The sequence below is a fragment of the Bemisia tabaci genome, chromosome 5 (assembly GCF_918797505.1).
Source record: "Bemisia tabaci chromosome 5, PGI_BMITA_v3".
NCBI classification, from domain to species: Eukaryota; Metazoa; Arthropoda; class Insecta; order Hemiptera; family Aleyrodidae; genus Bemisia; species Bemisia tabaci.
In genome coordinates, this window is record NC_092797.1 from 2833973 (window position 1) to 2855296 (window position 21324).

The 21324-nt window shown below is 40.7% G+C and overlaps 1 protein-coding gene across 1 annotated transcript in view; it reads right to left on the reverse strand.

Moving 5' to 3' along the window:
- The window catches only part of LOC109037332 (uncharacterized), a 91314-nt gene that overhangs the window by 58925 nt on the left and 11065 nt on the right, over positions 1-21324 (reverse strand). The window contains exon 2 of the mRNA XM_019051934.2: positions 129-227. Within this exon, the coding sequence (XP_018907479.2) occupies positions 129-227 (99 nt within the window). The remainder of the gene's footprint in view (positions 1-128; positions 228-21324) is intronic.

Consider the following 21324-nt stretch of genomic DNA (forward strand, 5'->3'; position numbering starts at 1 on the left):
TTATACGTTATTTGTTTTAAAACCCCCTCTTGATGAGATTCCCTCTGTTTTATGACGTCTGTTTAAATGATAAAAAAAGTGAGTTGAAAAAAAATACACGAAACATGCAGCTACGGATACGTACTTACTTCTTCATAGCCTCGAGTGCCGAGCGGTGACCACAAAGTGGAGGTTTCCTCGGCTCCAACGTAAATCCATTGCACGCAACACACACATAATAATGTCACCTGGAACAAGCAGAAACAATGCCTTTAAAAGCGCTCGCCATAATTTTTAAGATGGAGCAATTTAAAACGAACAACCGGTAGCCGAAAGAGCTCGGATTATTTTTCATGTTGCCGAGGAAAATGTCCGCGGTCTGTTGCTCCCGTTTAAATGGCTAAATAATGATTATGTCATTATGCAAAGCGGGGATAGTCCGTGGAAGAACCAGGAAAAAACTCCGGAAATAAGTTGGTTTTTTTTCGAGCAATCGGTGAGCTTCATGTTGATTTTTTGCGACTCATCCGCCTGCATCGAGATGATCACGATTGGCTTAAGTACTGCACAGTGAGAAAATGTTACCGAGTTTTAAGTAGCGACCTGAGTAACTCTATTTACAAAACAGGGTACATAAAATTTTATGTGTTTTTTATTTGTTGTGGTGGTGCATTGCGGGGCAAGAAAGACAAATGGGATGAGTGCAGTTTTGGAAAAATTGAGGTACCAATGATTATAACTGAATCACATTTAGCAAAAAAGGACCAGCGCAATCACAGTGTTGTAAAAATGTTGCTTCTTCAGAATTATCTACAAATCTTCCAGAATAGCAAGTAGTTTTTGCTTACCACGAAAAATTATTAATTTTTAAGGAAAATAATCGCGTAAATTTCGAAACTGTTTTCATCATGTAGTATTTCTAAGAGAAAGGAGACGTTGCACAATTTTGAAAACACTGTAATTGCGCTAGTTCCATTTTGCTGAATGCGATCCAAGTGGTAACCTGAGTAAGTGAGTACCCCTATTTACAAAACTGCTAAAATGTCTTCTTCCGTTTTTTTTTTATTTTTTATGGTGGTGAATCGAGAGGCTAGAATGACAAATGGACCGCGTTAAGCAGAAAGGGACTAAGCTACATCAGCTATTGCCAAATTTAATTGGGCGATTTACTTTTTTACATGAAAACGGTTGTGCAAATTTTTGTGCAAATCTCAGTAAATTTTCTGCATAGTGCGAGGCAAATTTCTCGATATTCATCGATCCTTTTTCAAAGGTTTAAATGGCAGATCCATCGATATATCGCAAAGCACGGGACGCCACTGCGAAAAACCCTGAACATTTCCTTCTCCCCCGCGACCCCGGGCTTGCTATGGACTTTCAAAAGTGAAAATAGCGCTGGAACGTTAGAAAAGACGCAAGAGATAAATGATGAAGTGTTTATTGTTGCGGGGCAACTAGTCCGGCCTTACGTTTTACCGCCGATGCCGATTTCACTCCTTGTTCATATTCTTGAAAGAATGTCCGGCGGCCTAACAATTATTTTCATGTATATCGAGCAAGGAGTCCGTTTAGAAATCACCGCTGCCCGAGATACGTCATCATTAGCTTTTGCTCCTTTTTCCCCTGGCCCGCGCCCGCGCCACCGAGGCATTTGAATCGCGACACGCGCAAAGGACACGCGTCCCAGAACTCGTGAGCCACGATACACATTAAAACCGGTGGATGCTAGGGCTCATGAGTTCTCGCATTTCGGATCGATTCGTTCGCGCTGCGCAGTAGCTCGGGCGTTTTTCAGCTCGCTCCCTGAATTTAAATGCCCCGCCACAATTCTAACATCTTAATAATGCCTCCGGTTTGCTCGTCTCTTGGTCTTCGTTTGTTTTGATTCCACTCGTTGTTGCCGGATTGTGCGCTTTGATCACATTTAGACCCATGGATAATCTCCGTGTTTTACCGCAGAACCTGGCAACCTCGCTCCCACTTCGGCTGCACAGCTAGTTACGCGCGGTGACGTTCTCACGCTACTACGCACACAATTCAGCTGCATTTTCCGCGATGCGTAGTGAGAAATTTGTCCGCGCAGAGGGCGCTCGAGAGTGTGCTCGTTGCGAGAGGGATATTTTTGGACACCATCTTGGTTCTCCAGGCGATATTAATTTAAACGGAAGCTCAAAATTCACAGCTTTGAACTTTTCTTTCATTGGTAAATATGTGGACGTATTTCTGCCAAACGGAACTATTCGCATCAAGACATGAGCCTTGAGACCTATAAGAATATATACATAACAGGGCTCACATCATAATGTACCAAGTTCCGTTCGGCAGAAATACGTCTATTGGTGAAAATAAATCGGAGGAGTTTTCATTGAATTCTAGGCACTTTATGTCTTCCACAAAGGCGAGAATAAAAAATTATTGAACGAGCTAATTCTTGTAGTGATGACTGTAAAGTGCGACGAACGTGTTTATGCATTGGTAACCGAAAGAGTGACTAAATACAGTTCAGTGAAAAATCTGGACAAAAGAAAGTTTGCGACAGTGTTCCGACTCCAGCGTTGAAGTCTCTTTCTAGAAAATTGCCTTATTGCAACTATCGATGTCATCAAGTCCAGCACACAATACAGTGAAAGATACGATCCAATCATATTAGTGAACATCACTGATTGATGATTATTGCTAGTATAATATTATGATAACGGAGGTTTTAGCTTCTAATATTTGCCGTGGAAACTCGGAAAGGGGGGTTCTTGATTCTTCACTGTTGCTAATACTGCTGTCTTTAGCGGGACAAGAAACAAGTCATGGACCCATTTTGCGAAGGGAGAACGCCGTATAAAAATTCGAGACTTGCCAAATTGCCTTCGACAAATGTTCATTTTTGAGGAGAGTCATGAGTATTTTCTCTTGAAATTTTCAGATGATTTAGATCTGATTGCGAATAAAATTCAGTGAAAACTTTGAAAAAAAATATCCATAGACTTCCTGAAAATTCACCCTTCATGAAAGGAATTTTAGCAACGTCTGAAGGTTCATACAGCGTTCTTGCCCAGCACAGCAGCGTTGCAGGACAATGAGGCCACCCACGGTCGGCGTGGGCGTTTGTCGGCGCTTAGCGCGTGTCTATCTGGGATCTGGCGTTCCGGGGCGGCGCCCCCGGAACCTCCTTCCGCGCGCTATCATCTCGGCTCCTCCCGCGTCAAAACCTCTTATCTGACAAGTGTATCCTTGCGGAGATGCGTGGTTTCCGCTCGGCGCGGCGGATCCTAGCGTGTAATTAGTCACCTGCGTATCGGATGCCCGGTAGGGCCGCGGCCGGTGACAAGACGAAGAATCGTAATTAGAGGCGCTGACACGTCTGATGGATTGCTTGTCGCCCGATCCTCCGACGTCGAACATCCGAGTGGCTTTTGACCTTTCTCCGCGGGCGAGCTGCCAGCCACGGCCACGGGGAGTGCTGCTGTGCTGAGAAAGAACGGCGTATGGACATTCAAATTTTTGTCAAATTTTCCCCCAAATCATATTTTTTTTTTTTTAAAAAAAAAATGGACCAGTACACGGAAAAAAAAGACCTGTCATTTTAACAGTCGCATTGAATGTTAAATTTGTTTGACGTTTCTCTGTTCTTTTAGTTGTCGCGACTGATAGTTTAACATTTTAAGTATGTTGAAACAAAAGTGTGCAACTCTGTTAGCTCAACATCTTATTGATGCTTTTGAAATAACATTCTGTATGTTATTCCATCATCACACGACTGCTGAGTTAACGTCAGGCGCAGTCATTAAATCAACAGTTCCTGAAGCTTTTGGAATGACTGTCATTGACTTTTGATTTTACAGTCCACACGTTATTTTGACATTCGTTTGGATTTTAAATTTACACTCGTGCAGGTGTTGGTCTAATGTTTTGAAGGTCGTTAAATTTGCAGAAATAATCTGCTAAAGCAACAGCGAGGGTGTCGAAATAGCAGCCTCTCATTTAACAGCGAGTTGACAGTAAAATGCTGTCCGTTGCACGGAGCATTCCATCCCGGCCAGTCCCGCGCGATCGGCGCAGCGCGCATGCGCAGTTGTATACAGTTGTCGATCGCCCCGCTGCGAGCGGTGACGCAGAAAACCTCTCCTACCCTACCCGCCACACTGCCCACCCTCCTTCTCGAGGGTTGCGCGCCGTCCTGACAAAGGGCCCGGTCAGGGAAATTCTCAGAACTCCAACCGCCCGGGCCTGGCGTTCGGTTGTTTCTTCCTTCGGCGTTGTTCCCGCATTCCAGTCTGTTCGCTGAGGCCGCCATGTCATTGTTTAAAGGGATTTCGTTTGCTCAACAGTCAGTGGTTTTGAGTCAGAGAAGTCTTGCGCTTGCGTTTCGAAATCGTGCTCAAATTGTGTTTGCGAGTGAATTTTGGCGAAGAAAGTGATTAGTTTTGATACTCAGTGCGCGATCTGCAAAATTAGTAGCTCCATAGGAAAGTAACTCTTACGATATAAGCAAATTTGGGCACACTGTAATCAGTTGCGGGCAGACGCCATTTTTTGAGGCATCATCATGAATCCGTTCAATTCGAAATTTCTGCTGCCGTATATTTGTGCTTTTTGGTTTCAACTTTACCATTGACATTACACGCACTCTCAACTCAATTAGGTTTGCGTCCAGTGCATCAAATTATTATTTTTAGCGTGCCTTACATATTTATATGCAGGCACTCTTTTGATTCCGTTTCCTGTAGATTATACCATTAGCCCTGTCCTCTATACTTTCCGACCCAATTCCATTGTGTGATTTTTTCCTTTTCTTTCGTTCAAAGAAATTTAGGCTGTTTTGAAATGAAATGAAGTGATAATTTAGCAAATCTTAATCATGGTAGAATTTTTTGAAACCTTTTATAATACATTTTCGGTGTTTTCAACTCATAAGCACGATCTGCTGTTTGGTTCTTACGTTGTTTTTTATTCATGATGCCAACGTGACATTGTCTTAATGGCGTAAAGTGTTTCAATGTGTAATACAGTGTCTGTGCGGTATCTGACCAGGCTGCGAGTGAAAAGTTCGGTTATTTGAAAAAAGAAAATAACGGATGGAGAGGAAGGGTTTAAAATGTGCCTCACATAATTTGTTGACGACCTCAAGGCCATGATCAATTCTGCCCCACCGAGAACTGCAAAGATGTATACTTTGTGTAGTGTTTCTGTGCATCTAAACTGTTAAAATTTTTGTGAAATTAACTCATTGTGAAACTGATTTAGTCTGTAAATGTTACTTTGACCGGAATATTATCTACGGTTTTTGTATCATTTACTTGAAACCAGTTAAGCAGTTATCAGCTATTTACATAAACATGTAAGTATGACCATAATTTTTTACAGTTGCGTGGCATTGTATCTGCTACATTAACAGCAGTGTGAATGAAAATTCAAGAGCGATTTAGCTTTTACATGAGCAGCAGCGCTGCTACATCGACAGCAGCGTGGATTTAAATTCAAAAACGAACTGGCTGTCATGAGAACAGCGACGCTGCTATTTCGACAGCAGCGGCCGCTGTTAAATCGAAGGCAGCGTGAACGTCAATCTGATGGGGAACCGGCGTTTACGCCAGCAGCTGCGCTGCCAGTGTAACAGACTATTCGATGAAGGTTGAGCAGATTTTGCTGTCGTTGTTACATTCATTTACTGTCAATGTGACAGCAAAGCGCCTGTTGTAATAACAGACAAAGGTAATGTTATTTTAACAACCAGGATGCTGTGCCGTTTTTTAACAGCCAAGAGCTGTTCCTTCAGCAGTCGCGACGATTAAAATGGCAGGACTTTTTTTTCCGTGTAGAGAAATTGCGAAATTCAGTATTATGATTTATGTTATTTCATCTTAATGTCACTTAAAACACCATTTGTTCGACAAATATTATTGGAAGTAACTCTGAGAAAAAATAGTATATGCGATTCACAATTGGATTACATTTTGCAATAAGGAACCACTCTCTGGCTCTCCCATAAAAGCACATATCTTCATGGGGAAACCAACAGCATGTATGTTGTTCCTAGAATGGGCCAGAAATAGTGGTTCCTTATTGCAAAATGTAATCCAATTATGATGTGAGAAAAACTATGACCGTATGTCGAAAGACTATCTGCAGCACTAGCCGCGAAATTTCACTTACTTTCTTTACCGTGCGTTTAAGTCTCCAAAGCTATTCCGCAGCATATTAACGTATTCCGATTCATCAGTTCAATCTACCCGCTCATGGAAGAAGTAATAATTTACTCAAGTTAAATCGCACACCAAGCGTACCGAAACAGTCATGTACGGTAGGAAAATATGACAACCTCAATCTTTGCGCTTTGACTTGCCAATTGCAGATTGTTTACTTTTTGAACAATATAGAGTGGGAACGGAACATTTCTTATTAAGAAGCCTGCTAAAAATGTTTTATGGCGCGATTTGATTCAAGTTGATTCTTGTTTTTCATTGAGTCGGAAACTCAAATTTTTCGTAACTAATGCTAAATGGAAACATACACGCCTTGGTTGAAAGTTCATATCAGCAATTTTACTCTTGTGTTGTGGGTACTTGAAATTTTGAAAAGGAGGCATACATCAGAATTCCTATATTCGTATCTTTTTCGATAGTCTATTATATACATGTGTGATTTTGTGCATGTTCTTCCTTGAAATTTGCAGATACTTTGGATAAACTTGAAAACAGGATCCTCTTAATAATCAGAGGAGAACTATGCACAGATTGCACATTTAAAATTCAGGTATTATCCAACGCCATTCGACAACGTCGGAAGGTTCATACGTCGTTCTTCCTCAGCAAGACCGAGTGTCAGATCGATGGATGACTCATTCCGCGAGCGCGTGGGCTAGGGTGCCCGAAATCGACGAGCCCTGATTTATGAGCTGGTTCTGCATGAAGATGAAATAAATTGCTAGCTTTCGCTGTTTGGTTATGCTCTTGAGGAGAGGTATTCATCCTGAGGATTAGGCTGAAAAAATTGGGGAAAATTCCTGTAAACTTACATGTAGACTCTCTATTTTCCGAATATGCAATAATTCAAAATTACCGAACAGGCTCATTGCTCCATGCCGATACGAAAGTCAATTAAAATGTGTCGGGAAAGAGTGTTTGCTTCCAGACGACAAAACCAACCTATACGCCAACTGCAAATGCAACTGCCTTTTCAGCCTTACGATAGAGTAAAAAGCGCCTTCAGTTAAGATTGATACTTCACGGGTTACACCGGAGTTAAAATAATTGTATCGTCACTTCCGCAAATGTGTTTGTCGTGTTTGTGCGCCAGCAAATATTTGCAACATGAAAGTGCGTGTGAGAGCATACGAAACTAAAAAGCGCCTTCAACTACGAGCAATGCCACGGGTGAGAAGTAGTTTCTTAAAATTAAAAATTATAAAAAAGTAAGTAACACGCACAAAGAAGAAGATACGAAAACGGAAGACACGCTTAAATTTCCCATTTAAAAAACTCCTGAACAAATAAAAACCAAACCGTTTTTCACCATTCCCTCCTCAGCTTTAAACCAAGCCGCTCACTCAATCAATGAACTGACATAACCATCATTATGACGAAATGCGGATTTGAAAAGCGGGTCATACAGGAGATGACACAAAGCTCAAGATGGAACAACAAAGCAGTAGTAATACACACCGATTCGCCGTTCCAGGACGTTGCCTCCGCAGCGCGCCGGGACCCTTGAGACGTCACCAGCACCGTAACTCGAGTCTCAAAACGACAATTCGTCGCTCCTCTGGCGTAAGGGCATATCTCAATCTCCGCATGAGCCCCAGAAAGCATGGCTTCATATGTAAATCAAGGCTCAAGTGGAGATTGAGATACGTCCTTACGTCAAGGGAGCAACGAATTGTCTCGACGCAACGCACGCAAATTAGTCCTGTCGGTGACAAGTCTCTTCCTCCAGGTCTTGGCCAACACGGAGGAAGCCCCGAAAATCCAGATGCACACCCGTGACATCTTGATATCGTATGGGAAACGCATAGCGCATTACGTCATGTTGAGACTTTACCTCTCCGCGTTACGTTACTATTTTATTTGCTCCGTCAAGATTAAGTCCGTTATTGGTCCGTTTCCACATGAGCCCTGGAAAGCGTGGGGTTGTATGGACTTTGAGTCTCATCTCGAAGTATTGTTACGTCATTTTGGTTGTAGAGTGACGTTTTGACCGCGTTTTTCGAGTGGCTTCGCGTGAGTTTTCAAGCCAAACTGTTTTCGCGTCTCTCGTCGGCTATGCAGTATTGCAGTTGCTCATCGCGTTAAGTTTACGCACATTGATGTAACCGCAGCGTAGACGGAACGCCATTGTTGTCTGTTCGAGCCTCGCGGAAAGTACTCTTTATTAATTAGAGAGATTATTTTGGGATTCCAACCACTAGAGGAGAGAGTGGAGGAAGTAAAAAGAAATGGAAAATCCATAAATATTAAAGTAGAAGAGTTAGGAGAAGGAGAAAAAATAAAAAAGGAAAGGATTAAGAAAGAATGAGGAAGGAGGAGAGAAGGAAAGAAGATCGAAAGAACGAAACGAAAAACAATAAGAAGGAGGAACAAGAGAGATGAGAATAAAAATAGAGAGAGAGAGAGAGATAATATGAAAAGGAAGAAGGCGAGGGAGAAGAAGAATAAAAAGTTTACTTGATAAAAATTACGAAGCTCTTGCTTTTCGATCTTGTCCGAAACTGAGGGTGGCGTTAAAAACACTTTAGCCAATGCAGAGACGACTGAGTAAAGGCCAGCCCATAAGCACTGGTGTCAGTGAGATGGATGGCATGATGATCAATGGTTACTGCAGAATTATAATCTGCATGTCGACATAGATCAAGATCACATTGTCGCTCTTGGTGCTGGCTTCAGTCTTTTTCGACTAACCAAAGTGCCATTTAGTGCTGATCTGATGTCAAATCTGTGCAAAAATTAAATGCTTTTGGCCACTTTTTTCTAAATGAAAAATCCACCAGCAACCGATGTTTCCAACGAAAAACGTCGTGAAAAATCTTAAAATTCCAGGATAAAATAATGATAAGTTCTTTAAAAAATGAATACTTTCCAAATAGAATTTTGACAACACTCGAATGCCCTCGTGCTTTATTCTTTTGCTCGCCACGACTTCACGCATTTTAGGTTAATTTTTAACTTAAATTGTTTAATCTAAGGTACTCCTAACCGCACCAAACCACAAGGACCGCAACTGCGGCGCTCTGTACAATGTGTGTATGCGCAGGATGATGCAACCGGCCAAACAATGCCCCTGAAGTTATGCAACAAGTCGTGCTCCGGACGGCAACCGTGCTACGGGAACTTATTACAGTTGCCGATTTGAGCGACCTTTACATCGAGTTGTGTGGAGAAAAGTGCTGCTTTAGATCAGTTTGGCAACCATTACGAACTGCGGTTGACTGCAGTCGCTCAATTAGCGTTATTAGTTGCCTGCGTTCAATGACTCATTTACGGCCACGCACGATATGCACTGCGGCAATTTCGAGGATCCGTCACGTGAACGTAAATATGGAGTCTCCCCGATTTGGTCTTGCCGTGCGCTTGAAACAACATCGGTTAGAAAGAGGAAACAGGAGATTGAATCTTTATTCTTTGGAGATTAATATGAGCAAACAATTCGAACCCACAAAAAGTGTCAGGTTATTCGTCAATATATCTGTTATTTTTTTTTTAGACTTATTTGTTTAATTGTTAGCTATAATACGCAATACAAATGAAGAGAGGCGGCTTCGCACTCAAATGTTGAATACCACAGCAGTTAGTTTTACAATAATTGGCTTTGGCTAAAGTAACTGCGAAGCGGGCCAAATTACAACCCTTAACAAGTTCTCACCCTGTAAAAATTGCGATAGGAGCAGCGTTTCAAAATAACCATTGGATTCATCTAGCCGACGAAGAATGCGATAAAAAAATCATATAGCTGTACTGTAGGAAAGTGGAATTAAAACATACAGCCGGGCTAACACGAAGCGAATATAAAATTAATACAGCCTGCTATCGTATACCAGTCGCCGGGCTTATTACAACACTTTTATCGCCAGGCTGTAGCTATTCCGCCATCGGCCTATAATAAGGCAATAAGACCTTGTGGTAGAAATTTGAGTTCTTTTTTAAATCCGCAAAGTTGTAACGAATCACCATAATAATTACCAAAACGCACATTATATTTTCCTTTACCACATATTTGTATTTTCATTCATCAATTAAAATGAGAATAATCCCATACAGAGTGGTAGCAAACATTTCAAAGTCATGAGTTGAACAAACGCTGACTCCACGATATAAAATATTATGAGCGAAACACAAAGCGGATCGGAGGCTCACTGACGGCCTACAAACCATAACGAGGGATACTCCACGCACTGCGCAAAGCGATGAAGAAATCCCGTTAGGTTTGTAGGCGCCAATGCGCGTTTTTGCGCTCTCTGCCCGCCCGCCGGCGCTGGCGCCGCATCGTAACCACGGTGCATGAAACATCTGATTTCACACCAGAGGTATGCACAGTATCGTACGAAAAAAAAAAGGCGCTCCAACAAATTAGGAATTGGCAGGCATCCTTCAAAAGAACGGAGCTTTCCTCGCAAAATAAATCAAGATACTACGACGCCCCAAAAAGAGCGGCTAGTCCAAAACCTCACTCTAATTCCTAGCATCCGTAATTAGTAACGATAGCAAAACACTTATCGCCTGGCTTGTTGCTTAATCGCATCAGCTATAAAAGGCCATAAGAAATTGTGTAGCCGGCATATAGAAGCCTATTTTGAAATCTTCCAGACAGCCGTCGTCTATGGTAATTTGGAACCAACAGATTCTACTGCCAATTTTTACCAGGGCGCACACTTTGTTAACATCCAGTATGTTTCATCAACCTCACATTTTTTTGGTGTAACAAATAAATATCTTATTTTTTGGATCACTCATATTTTCTTCATATATTTAGCTTCCTAAATATCTAAGAATTAATATTTTTGAATAAACGACAAGAATATTTTTTCTTAAAAAATGAAATCGCTTATACTAAGTAGATATCTGAGCACTCTCATTTTGAAGACATGAGAACGTATTTTCTTTATTTATGAAAAGCGTCATATTATTCTAACGCAACTCTCCTCACTGCGTGAAACTTGCACGTCATAAAATTTTCGCAAATGTTGCCCACAGACAAGGTTTGAACGTTTTTTTGCGGACATAAAATTCGAATCCTGCCTGTGCGTTGCAGTGTTGACCTTCATCCCCTGACCTCTCGCTTGAAAGGCTATAAAATGCATCGTGATGCTGCTTAATTGTTTCATGTAAAATTAGACAATTTTTGCCGCTGAAATTGCACAATTGGCGAAGATTATCCATCCTTGAAGAGCGTTCATTTCACCGAGAGGGTCATGGTCTTTGCCGGTGTTGTGAGCTTAACAATTTTTTCATACCCCATAAACTCGAGGGAACGACAAGTTACGATGTACTTTATCGTGGAACGAATTTAAAATGTTTTATTATTTACTAAACAAATATTGTATTTTAATTACTAATATAGGTACCTCCGTAATTATTAGACGACGTAGGGACGACGTTTACGGACCCACTGACAGAATTCAACGAGTAAATACGATTCTATACCCAGCGCTGCAACTATCAATGAAGCGGTAGTGACTTTGTAAGTTGGCAACATTGTTTTTCTCCATTTAAGTCCATTATAAATATCGAATTTAGGTGAAGGATCGATTTTTTTAAATACATCTAGATGGAAGAAAAATAGCGTTGTCAACTTTCAAATATCGCCACTGCAATTACTTCCTCAATTGCCTTTGTCCATTCGTTCCTTTAAGTTTATCACAAATCTGAAAACTTCCGCAAGGTGCGATCATACTACTCGCTAATCCTAGCTTAAAATCAACAAGAAATATAGTTGAAATCATCATATTTTTTTCCGTGAAGAGGCGAGTTTTTTCTCAGTTTCTATAAATCGATGACACTAAATCACGCGTACCAATCGAGAGGACAAAAATGGACATCGGATGTTTGCGCATGAAGTGGTTCAATTAAACTCGAAAACATACCTGTCAAAACCCTACATTTAGATCTCCAGACTATCTCTCACGCTACTCGAAGTGTGACATGTTTACCCTCGCGTTACAAATCCCACAAAAGAGGATCCCACCGGAATACCAGCGCTAAAACCACGTAATTACAGTGGGATCACGGTGTAGGATACGCGGTTCCTGCTTAGGGCGGAGCGTGAGTGGGCTTGATGACAAACTGATGCTACAACTCGTGACACCGGTGTCGGGAGACGACTGCGACCCATTCATCAAGATCCGTCGGAGTGGTCCACGAGCACCAAGCACCAACAGCGTCGGATTCGAAAGCGAAAAATTAAAATTCGAAAAGCCATAGCCATAGCTCTCGAGGTCGAATGGGCAGAGCCTCGCTGGTCGCCGCCAACGGACGCCATGGCCGAAACTACCGAATTCTCCGGAAATAACAGTGGACCACGCCGGCGACGCACAGTGGGGCCAGCCAATAAGAGAGGTCGCACATTACCCAGAAACTTTAAAAGCTCGTATCTTCGGTGGATTGGGATAGAGTAACTGGTGAGAGTATGGACATGTCGAAGTATGGAGCGAATATGGCCAAAAAGGCAGCCAACCTTCTAACTCGAAAAAAACAAGGAAAATGCCGCTGCCAATCTTCAAATTTCAATATCAAAGCAAATTGGTCAAGAAGATGTTTAAATGAGTAACTCCTTCCATGAAAAGAGCAAATTGATGTCAAAACTGAGTGCAAATATGTGCTTTACAAACCTCGAGTCGTAACTATTGTAACCAATCTATTTAAGACAATCTATATCTATTCAGGATTTTAAGACTATCAAGGCAATTTAAGCTCATAGGTTGACTACCCCTTCGGGCTCTAAAAGCTAAATGACCTAAGCTCCAAATTACCGACATGTCCCTGTTCGTACTCTCTCCATATAGGTTCTCTAAATGGGAAAAGGCCGAATAGTACGGACATGTCAGTACTTTTGGAAATTAGGTCATGAAGCTTTCAGGGGCCCAAAAGAGCATTCAACCTATGGACACAAAATGAATTATTTTCACAATTGTTACGATCCGTCGTTTGTAGAGCACACGTTTGACTTAGTTGTTGCATACATTTACTGATTTTAGCGGAAGGGTGCTGCATTATACAATTTTTTGGCCATTTTAATTTGATATTGGAATCTAAAGGTTAGCATTTTTCAAATGTTTTTCGTGTCAAGATATTGGCTGCCTTTTTGGGCCCCAAGAGCTCCATCTTTCGACTCGTCCGTATACTTTTCCCATATAAATACTCTACCACCTTACTACACAGCCTTAGAGTTTCAAGGTGATTTCACCGGTTTTCTTGTTAAATCTACCTTAAGAAATACCTATTATAACTTATAATATAGCAAAATAGTCATCAAAATTTACAGTTTTGGTCAAAAATCTAATATCCGACTCTCAGTCCACCGTGCGACGCGGCATCGGACCCGTCTTCTCAAATTTCACTCCAACTTGAGATGAGCTCGCTTGAATTATAAATGCGAGCGAACAAAAAAAAGGGAGTAAGAAGAAGCGATGGATGACGCACTCGGTTGCGTAAGCTGTTATCTAGCAGGTTTCGTATCGAAAAAAGGAGCTGCATCCGAGGTTTATTGTCGAATTATCTCTTATCAGATCCGAGATTTTTGGGTGAGGTTAGGTGGAGCACTGAGTTACGAGGTCTCGGCTTTCAGGCCTCGGACCAGCCGTCGGCTCTTGGTGAGGACGAGAGATCGGAAGTATGTGTTAATTATGAGAGAAGAAAATTCCGACCATTTTCTTCGTAGCGCACTCACTCGGTGTGTTTAGAAAGCTGAGCTTGAGGAGATTAAGGGGCTTCCGAGCATACTTTCCTCGTAAAGCAGAGTTTGTTTTCTTTTATTATGACTTCATGAGTCTTTACGCGGTGACGTCATGTTATCAAAGCCTCAAGAGAAGGGAGTAGTTTCTATTTTATAAGTTTCGTCGTACGTTTGGAGTTTCCTCAGAGGTGTCCCATGGAAAAAAAAGGGTAGGGGTCGAATCCCAACTTGGACATTTTCAATTAATTGTGGTAGTGCCCCAGTGAATTGAGGTAGTAACCCAATAAATTAGATTACTAACCCAAATGTTGCTGTACTACCTCAACTTGAGTTACTACCACAATTAACTGGAAATGACAATATCATCCAACAAATTGGGGTAGTAAGCGAATTTTAGGGGATAACTCCTAACACTGTTTTCCGTGTCTTAAGGTATCCTATACGAATCTAAAAAGGTGACGGATAAAATATATCCTTGAGAGTAAGCATGGGGAAAAATGAATGCATCATTCCATGTAGTATTACTAAAGGACCAAAAGTGGGAAGTGTCAACGATTTTACTATGTAGAATCGAAATTTTCAGTTATTATATATCTAGAAAAAAATCGTCCAATATCACCAACTTCTGACAAAAATGACTCGAATTTTTATGCACCTGATAGACATTGTTCGACTCCAAGCTCAGATATTCCTTCAAGGCTCAATATTGACTCAAAGTTTTGGGAGATTAACGCACCCGTTCTATTTGTAAAAGGCGGATTTGGAAAAATTATTTCATAAGATATATTCTGCGTTGATATAATTATCGTGAATGGTTCTGAGTTCCACATTTTTTAAAATTGCTGAAAACTTTAAGTTAAAATCTGAGAGCATAAAAATATATTTTTAAAAAAAAGCAGAGCTTTACTACTTCAACTGTCGTGGAGTTATTATGACCTGGCAAATATGTTTTATAAATTATTTACGATTTCGCACGTGCGACTATTTTGCCGTGCTTTCTTCCTCTATAGCTGGGCAGTGGCAGACACAAACGCAGTGAATGGCGGGAACTTGGTGAGGAAAAGTTCAGTGTAAAAGAATTGTCAAGTTGTGGAGAATCCTCCAAGAATCTCATTACTGGTGAGAGGGAAACAATTTTATGTAACCCGATTTGGCAAACCTGCGGTAATCTATTTGGCAATCATCTACCGGGCTGTAAACTGAGTCAGTAACATCAATCATCGACCTACAGATTCCCACTGCTATGAGATCATCTCAAGTTTACATAAAGTATCAAGCGTTCGCCGGCTTAGCTCACATATTACATCGGTAACTGCAGCTCAAGTCGTAAAGTTATCTCAAAATTACATCAGGATGACTAAAATACGCAACTTGCACCGAAATGTGATCCCCTTTAAAGTTGAATGCTATGATTGGTCTTGTGTGTCCGTCGTGATAATGCCCCGAAAAGTTTGGAGATCTGTATTGCGAAGTTCGTTCATGGATGGATCAAAGCTTGGAGACTTTAACGCTGCGTAAGAAAAGTAAACCATCCACCAAACTTCACTAAAGTCCCTTTATACTGAGAGTGAAGACAATGTGAATCCATTTCTGATTGGTTCCCGTATTCTAGGCCTTCACAGTGTCACAAACGGGAATAAAGATCACAGTTTCACCAATTGCAAAGATTATAAACTCGAATGGACCGGGACATTGGGGATACGTCAAGGAACAAATGGAATGAGAGAGGGAGCGGAGATAGGAATTCGGGAATGGGTTGATCAAAGATTATAAAAAACGTCCAATTTGTGTAATCTTTATTCCCGTCTGTGACATCCATGAGCCGAGGACTTCACCATAGGGATTTTTCATAATATTGTATCCAGACAATAACAATGACATTAACCGCTTTCAATGCTACCAATGAGAATAAATCGATAAATATCGCTTTTTTGTGACGTAACTTTAATAGCGCCTATACAAGGTATTGCATGCAGCTTTAGTTGGATGTCATCGACAGAAACAGCCCGCAAAAGTAGAGTATAATAACCTTCTTTATGATCAATATTTCAGCGAAAGTATCAGTTAAGAGAGGTAGATAGATTGGCCGAGGTACTATAATACACGGTTAGACATCGACCACGGGTTTATACTTCCGCGAGGTTTTAGGTCCCAATTTAAAGGCACCATTAAGTCATACATCACGCTACAAGAGCTCCAATTGGCCAGTTAATAATAATGACCAATTGCTCGAATTAATCAAAACCAAAACACCCAATCAGTGGAACTGGCCGAGAGTGGACGGGCCAGCCCAGATCCCTGATTTCTCCTCCGATGGGCGCGCATTCAGCTGAAATAGTCGGTGCATAAAACAGACACGTCCATTATCTGATGAGCCCTAGAATAAAGGTATACATATGGAGCCAAGGATCATCATAGAATGGGACTTGTTCGGTTTTATCATTAACTGATTCGGCTTTCGACGAAGACCGCTGATTTAGGGAGGCTCGAGATTTAATTCGGCCAATCAACCAGACTGTCAACACAGCTGCTAGGCTGGAGAAAAACGTCATATGAATATTCGGACGATGCCAAATTTCTGCTATTAAAGTACAAATATTTTGAAAAATGTGCGATTGTTTTTCTTTGATTTTATCAGAGAACGACGTTCTTTTATGTGGCGAGATTTCCTTTTTTCTTCTTTTTTTTTTGCCTTATTACTATTTTTTAATGAACAAGAATGAACCCCACAGATTAGAGATAAAAATGTTGGACTTGTCTGTATGAGACGAAAATAACCTAATTTTCAAAGACCCACATGGGTTAAACATCACGTCCATGCTCGGTGTTAAGCTGTCTTACTTTGTGTTACTTTTCTTTGTGTCAGATCAACACGGAAAAAATTAAATTGCTTATTTAACAATTCAATTGCTAAAAAAAGTGACTGAAATGTTTCAATGTAGATTTTACAACACAAATATTTAGATTACACAATTAACCGTGGTTAAATTAGCTTGGTTAAAGTAAAAAAATTTTGTTGTTAAATCTACGTTGAAACGTTGCAGTCACTTTTTTTAGCAATTGAATTGTTAAATCAGTAATTACATTTTTTCCGTGAACGAAAAGGAACGGTGACCTCCGGACTTAACTTTTGCGTCACCCAATTACATTTCTGTGCGGCGTCTCTGAGTTATACGGCTCCTTCAGCCAAAATCACATCAAATGTGTCATCAAATTTAGGGCATTAATTGCGTCATCAAATGGCACTGCATCTGAAAATTCCAGGGAAAAATCTCTATCACCTCTCTCAAGAATAAATATTGATCGATGAAAATGTGACAACGTTCAAATTCTCATACGACGTTCTTCCTGAGCAAGACTGACAAGTTCACCGGGAGGGTCCAAAGCAACTGCATTAGATACTCCACGGCCCGTGCCTATTAATCGAACTGTCAATGCACGACGAAAGTTCCGAGCGGATCTAGTTCGGTCGAATTAAAGATTTCACGTTTTCAGTCGCTCCCGCTGAAACCCGGCTCGGAAACTGCTGAATCACAAAACCTCCGCGGAAGAGGAGAGTGGCTCCCAACGTTGCCGAACTTGGCGCTGATCCCGGGGAAACGTGGAGAGGTTTCCAGTGCCTCGGGATGATTTGACAGCGGTCGGGGTCCGTTGTGGCAAACAGAGCTTTTATGATGGGTGAAAATACCCCCGCCTCCCTCACTCCCTCTCCACGGCGGACCGTATCGTAAAAAACAATGATGGTCCCTCTGCCAGATGAACCTCTCTGAGCTTGAAATCGATTGGATAAATCTCACGCCGACGCGACGCGAAGCTGCCTGCGTCAGGATTATCGTTGCCGATTCTTCGGGAAAACTTAATTTCTGCTAAATGATTAAAACAGGGAGAAGAATCATGGTACTATGCATTTATTGCGAGTTTTTTACGTGCTTAGAATGGCACATGCTTACATGGTGAAAGCCTTTTCGGCCTCTCGGGGCCATCTTCAGAGCAATATCGAACAAAATATAATAGAAAAGTAAAACTACATATTGGTGTCAAACAGATGAAGGAATATTAACTTCATGAACAAATACGGCCCACAAATGGACACAAATATAAATATGGCTGAAGATGGCCCTGAGAGGCCGAAAAGGCTTTCACCATGTAAGCATGTTACCATTCTAAGCATGTAAAAAACTCGCAATAAATGCATAGTACCATGATTCTTCTCCCTGTTTTAATCATTTAACTAAGGTGCTACTCTACCAAAAATGTTTTAATTTTATCTGTAGACAGGTTTTTACGCAGCCAAATTGTCGTGTCCGCGAAAAAACGTAACTTTATATTTCAAGGTTGCAAAAGTCACTTTTTTGTAAAAGTGCATCTGCATGAGTTCCCCCCCCCCCCCAAAAAAAAAAAAATTGTCTCTGATTTTTCCACGAATCAGATGAACAATCAGGGAAAATTTCAGATAAAAATGCTCAAGATTCTCTTCGTTAGAATAAAATTTTGAGGAGAAATTTGCCAACATTGATTAAGTTATGTTCTTTCGTGTGAGTGGAAAAGAAATCATGGACGATATATCTTAGAGGTCTTGCACTACTATCATTCCTGTAGTGTGAACATTACTTTTGGAAGTAACGCTCAGATTTGCGTAATGATGCCTGTTGATCAGATATTTGAGCGATTTTATTTTAGGAATACTGACCTAATTTGACCAGATAGCCCTTAAGGAGAGGATTCTCTGGAAGACCTCCTAAGAGATGGGCACAAAGCAATTTGCTGTTTAGTTTTTTGTTATAAAATAAAACATAGAGGATTTAGGCAAAGTTTTGTTCTAAATTCTATATCGGTTCCTTCCTGAAGAAGAATGATGTATCTACTCAACGTTTCTACCGAAATTCAAGAAAGAGTAGAAGTAGGATGGAAGGAAAGCAACAGAAATGTCACCTCCACGTGAGGTTATTTATTGCAACCTTCGAGAGATCTTCCGTTTGAAACAGTGATAATCATTTTGACAGCTGCTTCGAAAATATACATATATGAATGAGGGCGGAAGGTCCGTTAATATCTCCCGCAAAGTTACACGTTACAGGAAAAATAAACAAAACCAACTTACACCCCGGCCGACGTCGCACAGTGGAAACATAGTCAATAGGAAAGGCGGACAAAATTTAGCAACTTTAAACGCTTATAATCCGTTTATACAAAACTTTGAGGTTCTGAAAGTGGCTCCATTGGTTTCCTTGTAAAATTTCCCTCTAGAGGCACCCCTTAAATTTTAAAATTTGACGAATAAAAAATCGAAATTAATAGTTTTAGTCAAAAATTTCATGTCCAACCTCTCTCATTGACTCGATCCACTGTGCGTCAGTCGACGGAACAATGCTTTGATTCGCGTCCGCTTTTTCTTCGCGAATGGATATGAATATCGTTTGCATAAACGTCTTGTTATTATGCAAGGTAAACGTTGGATGAAAAGCTAAAAAGTGAGAGGAGAAAGAAGAGACGAGGTGGAAGGAAGGGTTAGGAGGAAGCGGTGGCAGTCGGTAGAAAAGAGACGGAAGACGGTGTTTAGAGAAAGGCGGATCAGATTGATGCGGCCAATATGAACACTCCCCTGAAAATATTGCCAAATCTACGAGGATCCCATCATGTATCGACTGTGGAAGTGGTTCCGCATGAGTATGGAAATTGGACTACAACGATCGAAACAATCAATTTGATAAATCAGAGTCCAAAATTGAGTTTTTTCCTATTTTTTTTCAAAAATCGTTATTACTACAAGAAGCAGCACACGGTGGATCGAGTCAATTAGAGTGGTCGGGCATGAAATTTTTGACTAAAACTGCAATTTTGATGTTTATTTTGTCACAATTTAAATTTCAAGTGGTGCATAAAGAAGAAAATTTCACGAGAAAACCAATGGAACCACTTTTGAAGCTTTAAAATTTTGTATAAATGGAGTTATAAAGCGTTTGAAGTTTCCAATTTTGTCCGACCTCTCTATTGACTCGATCCACTGTGCGCCACCCTTGATCCGGCACTGCCAATACGTAAAATTATCTCTGGACAGGGTGGAGGAAACGTAAAAAAACTGTGCAAGTCACTTTCTTTTTATGTAAATGCAGTATTATTGCCAGGATAGAACTTTTAACGCAGAGACATCAGAAACCGCATCTCAAGAACACATGTCAACCATTAAGTTAGCCAGTATGTAACATGCTCAGCAATTCACGATAAATTACTGCTTGTCGATGAATAGATGAATAGCGGATGGTGACAAGTGGGAGTTTAAAAAAAAAGAAGAAGAGATGTGCCGTAGGTATTATCAAATTTATACTTAATTTCTCCCGAGTATTGGAATAGTGTACTTATTTCTTTCCTCTGCAATGCAGTAATTTTTACAATCAATTTTAAATCTAACTTTCGGATTAAATTATTTTTAAATTGATTTATGTTAAAAAAGCAAAAAAAGCGCTGAGAAAAAAATGTTTCACATACCCTCTCAGCGTTTTATCTTTGAAGGGCCCAATTTTATCGCGTGATTCATCTATTTGCAGGCAAATTCAGCACTGGAGTAATTATCAAGTTAAATTAGTAAATGTGAGTGATGTCTTTCAAGGGCGTTAAAAGTACCAATGCGCTGAAAAACAGTAATTATTCTGCATCTTGCAATTTGGAACTACAATTTTTTGCTCATTGATAAAAACACCTATCTGCATAGGGAATTTAATGGCACATCTGTTATGTTTAAAATGAGGTACAAATTTTAGTTCTGAATTGAAAAATGTGGTCCAATTTTAATAGTGGCACTCATTAAGGACTGAACGATAATACTCCCAAATAGTGCTTTAGCCTTAACTGATATTTAGTCGGTCAATTGCTTTCAGCCAGTACCTTGAGTTTGGTCCGGAAAAATCAGGAGTTAAAGAAATGTTTTCGTGATAACTTTTCGGCTGAGATTACAACACCCAGCACCTGACAAAAGTGGTGTGACAGCTCATTTGCGGCCGAAGCAACGTTGACCGTTATGGTTTTAGTCCTGTGCTTTCCTTTATCGTCGGAATATTGTAAATCGATCAAAATACTGCACGATTTGGTGACGTAGGCTGCAGATTAGAAGGACGTTCAAAACGGCTGACGGCCAGGGTCGCGGAGGAGGGGGAGGGGCTCAGAAAGAAAAGAAAGCGCGATTGAATAAAAATATATTGGCGTAAAGCTGAAACAGCCTTTGACTCAACGTGAAGCACGGTTAAAGTTGAGAGCATTTGTTTGTAAGTTTGCCACATTTCGGGTTTTAAAACCTGAAGGTACTTTGCGTCTCCTCGAGGTAACTAGCATTTTTGATGTCATGGCCTGGTTGTCTCTGCTGGAAGTAAGTTGAAGTCAACCTTAAAGGCTACATCATGTAGGTTATACGTATTTACGATCGGAAAAAAATCATGACAATGAAAGTACGAAGTGTTTTGAGAATTTCCTATTTTA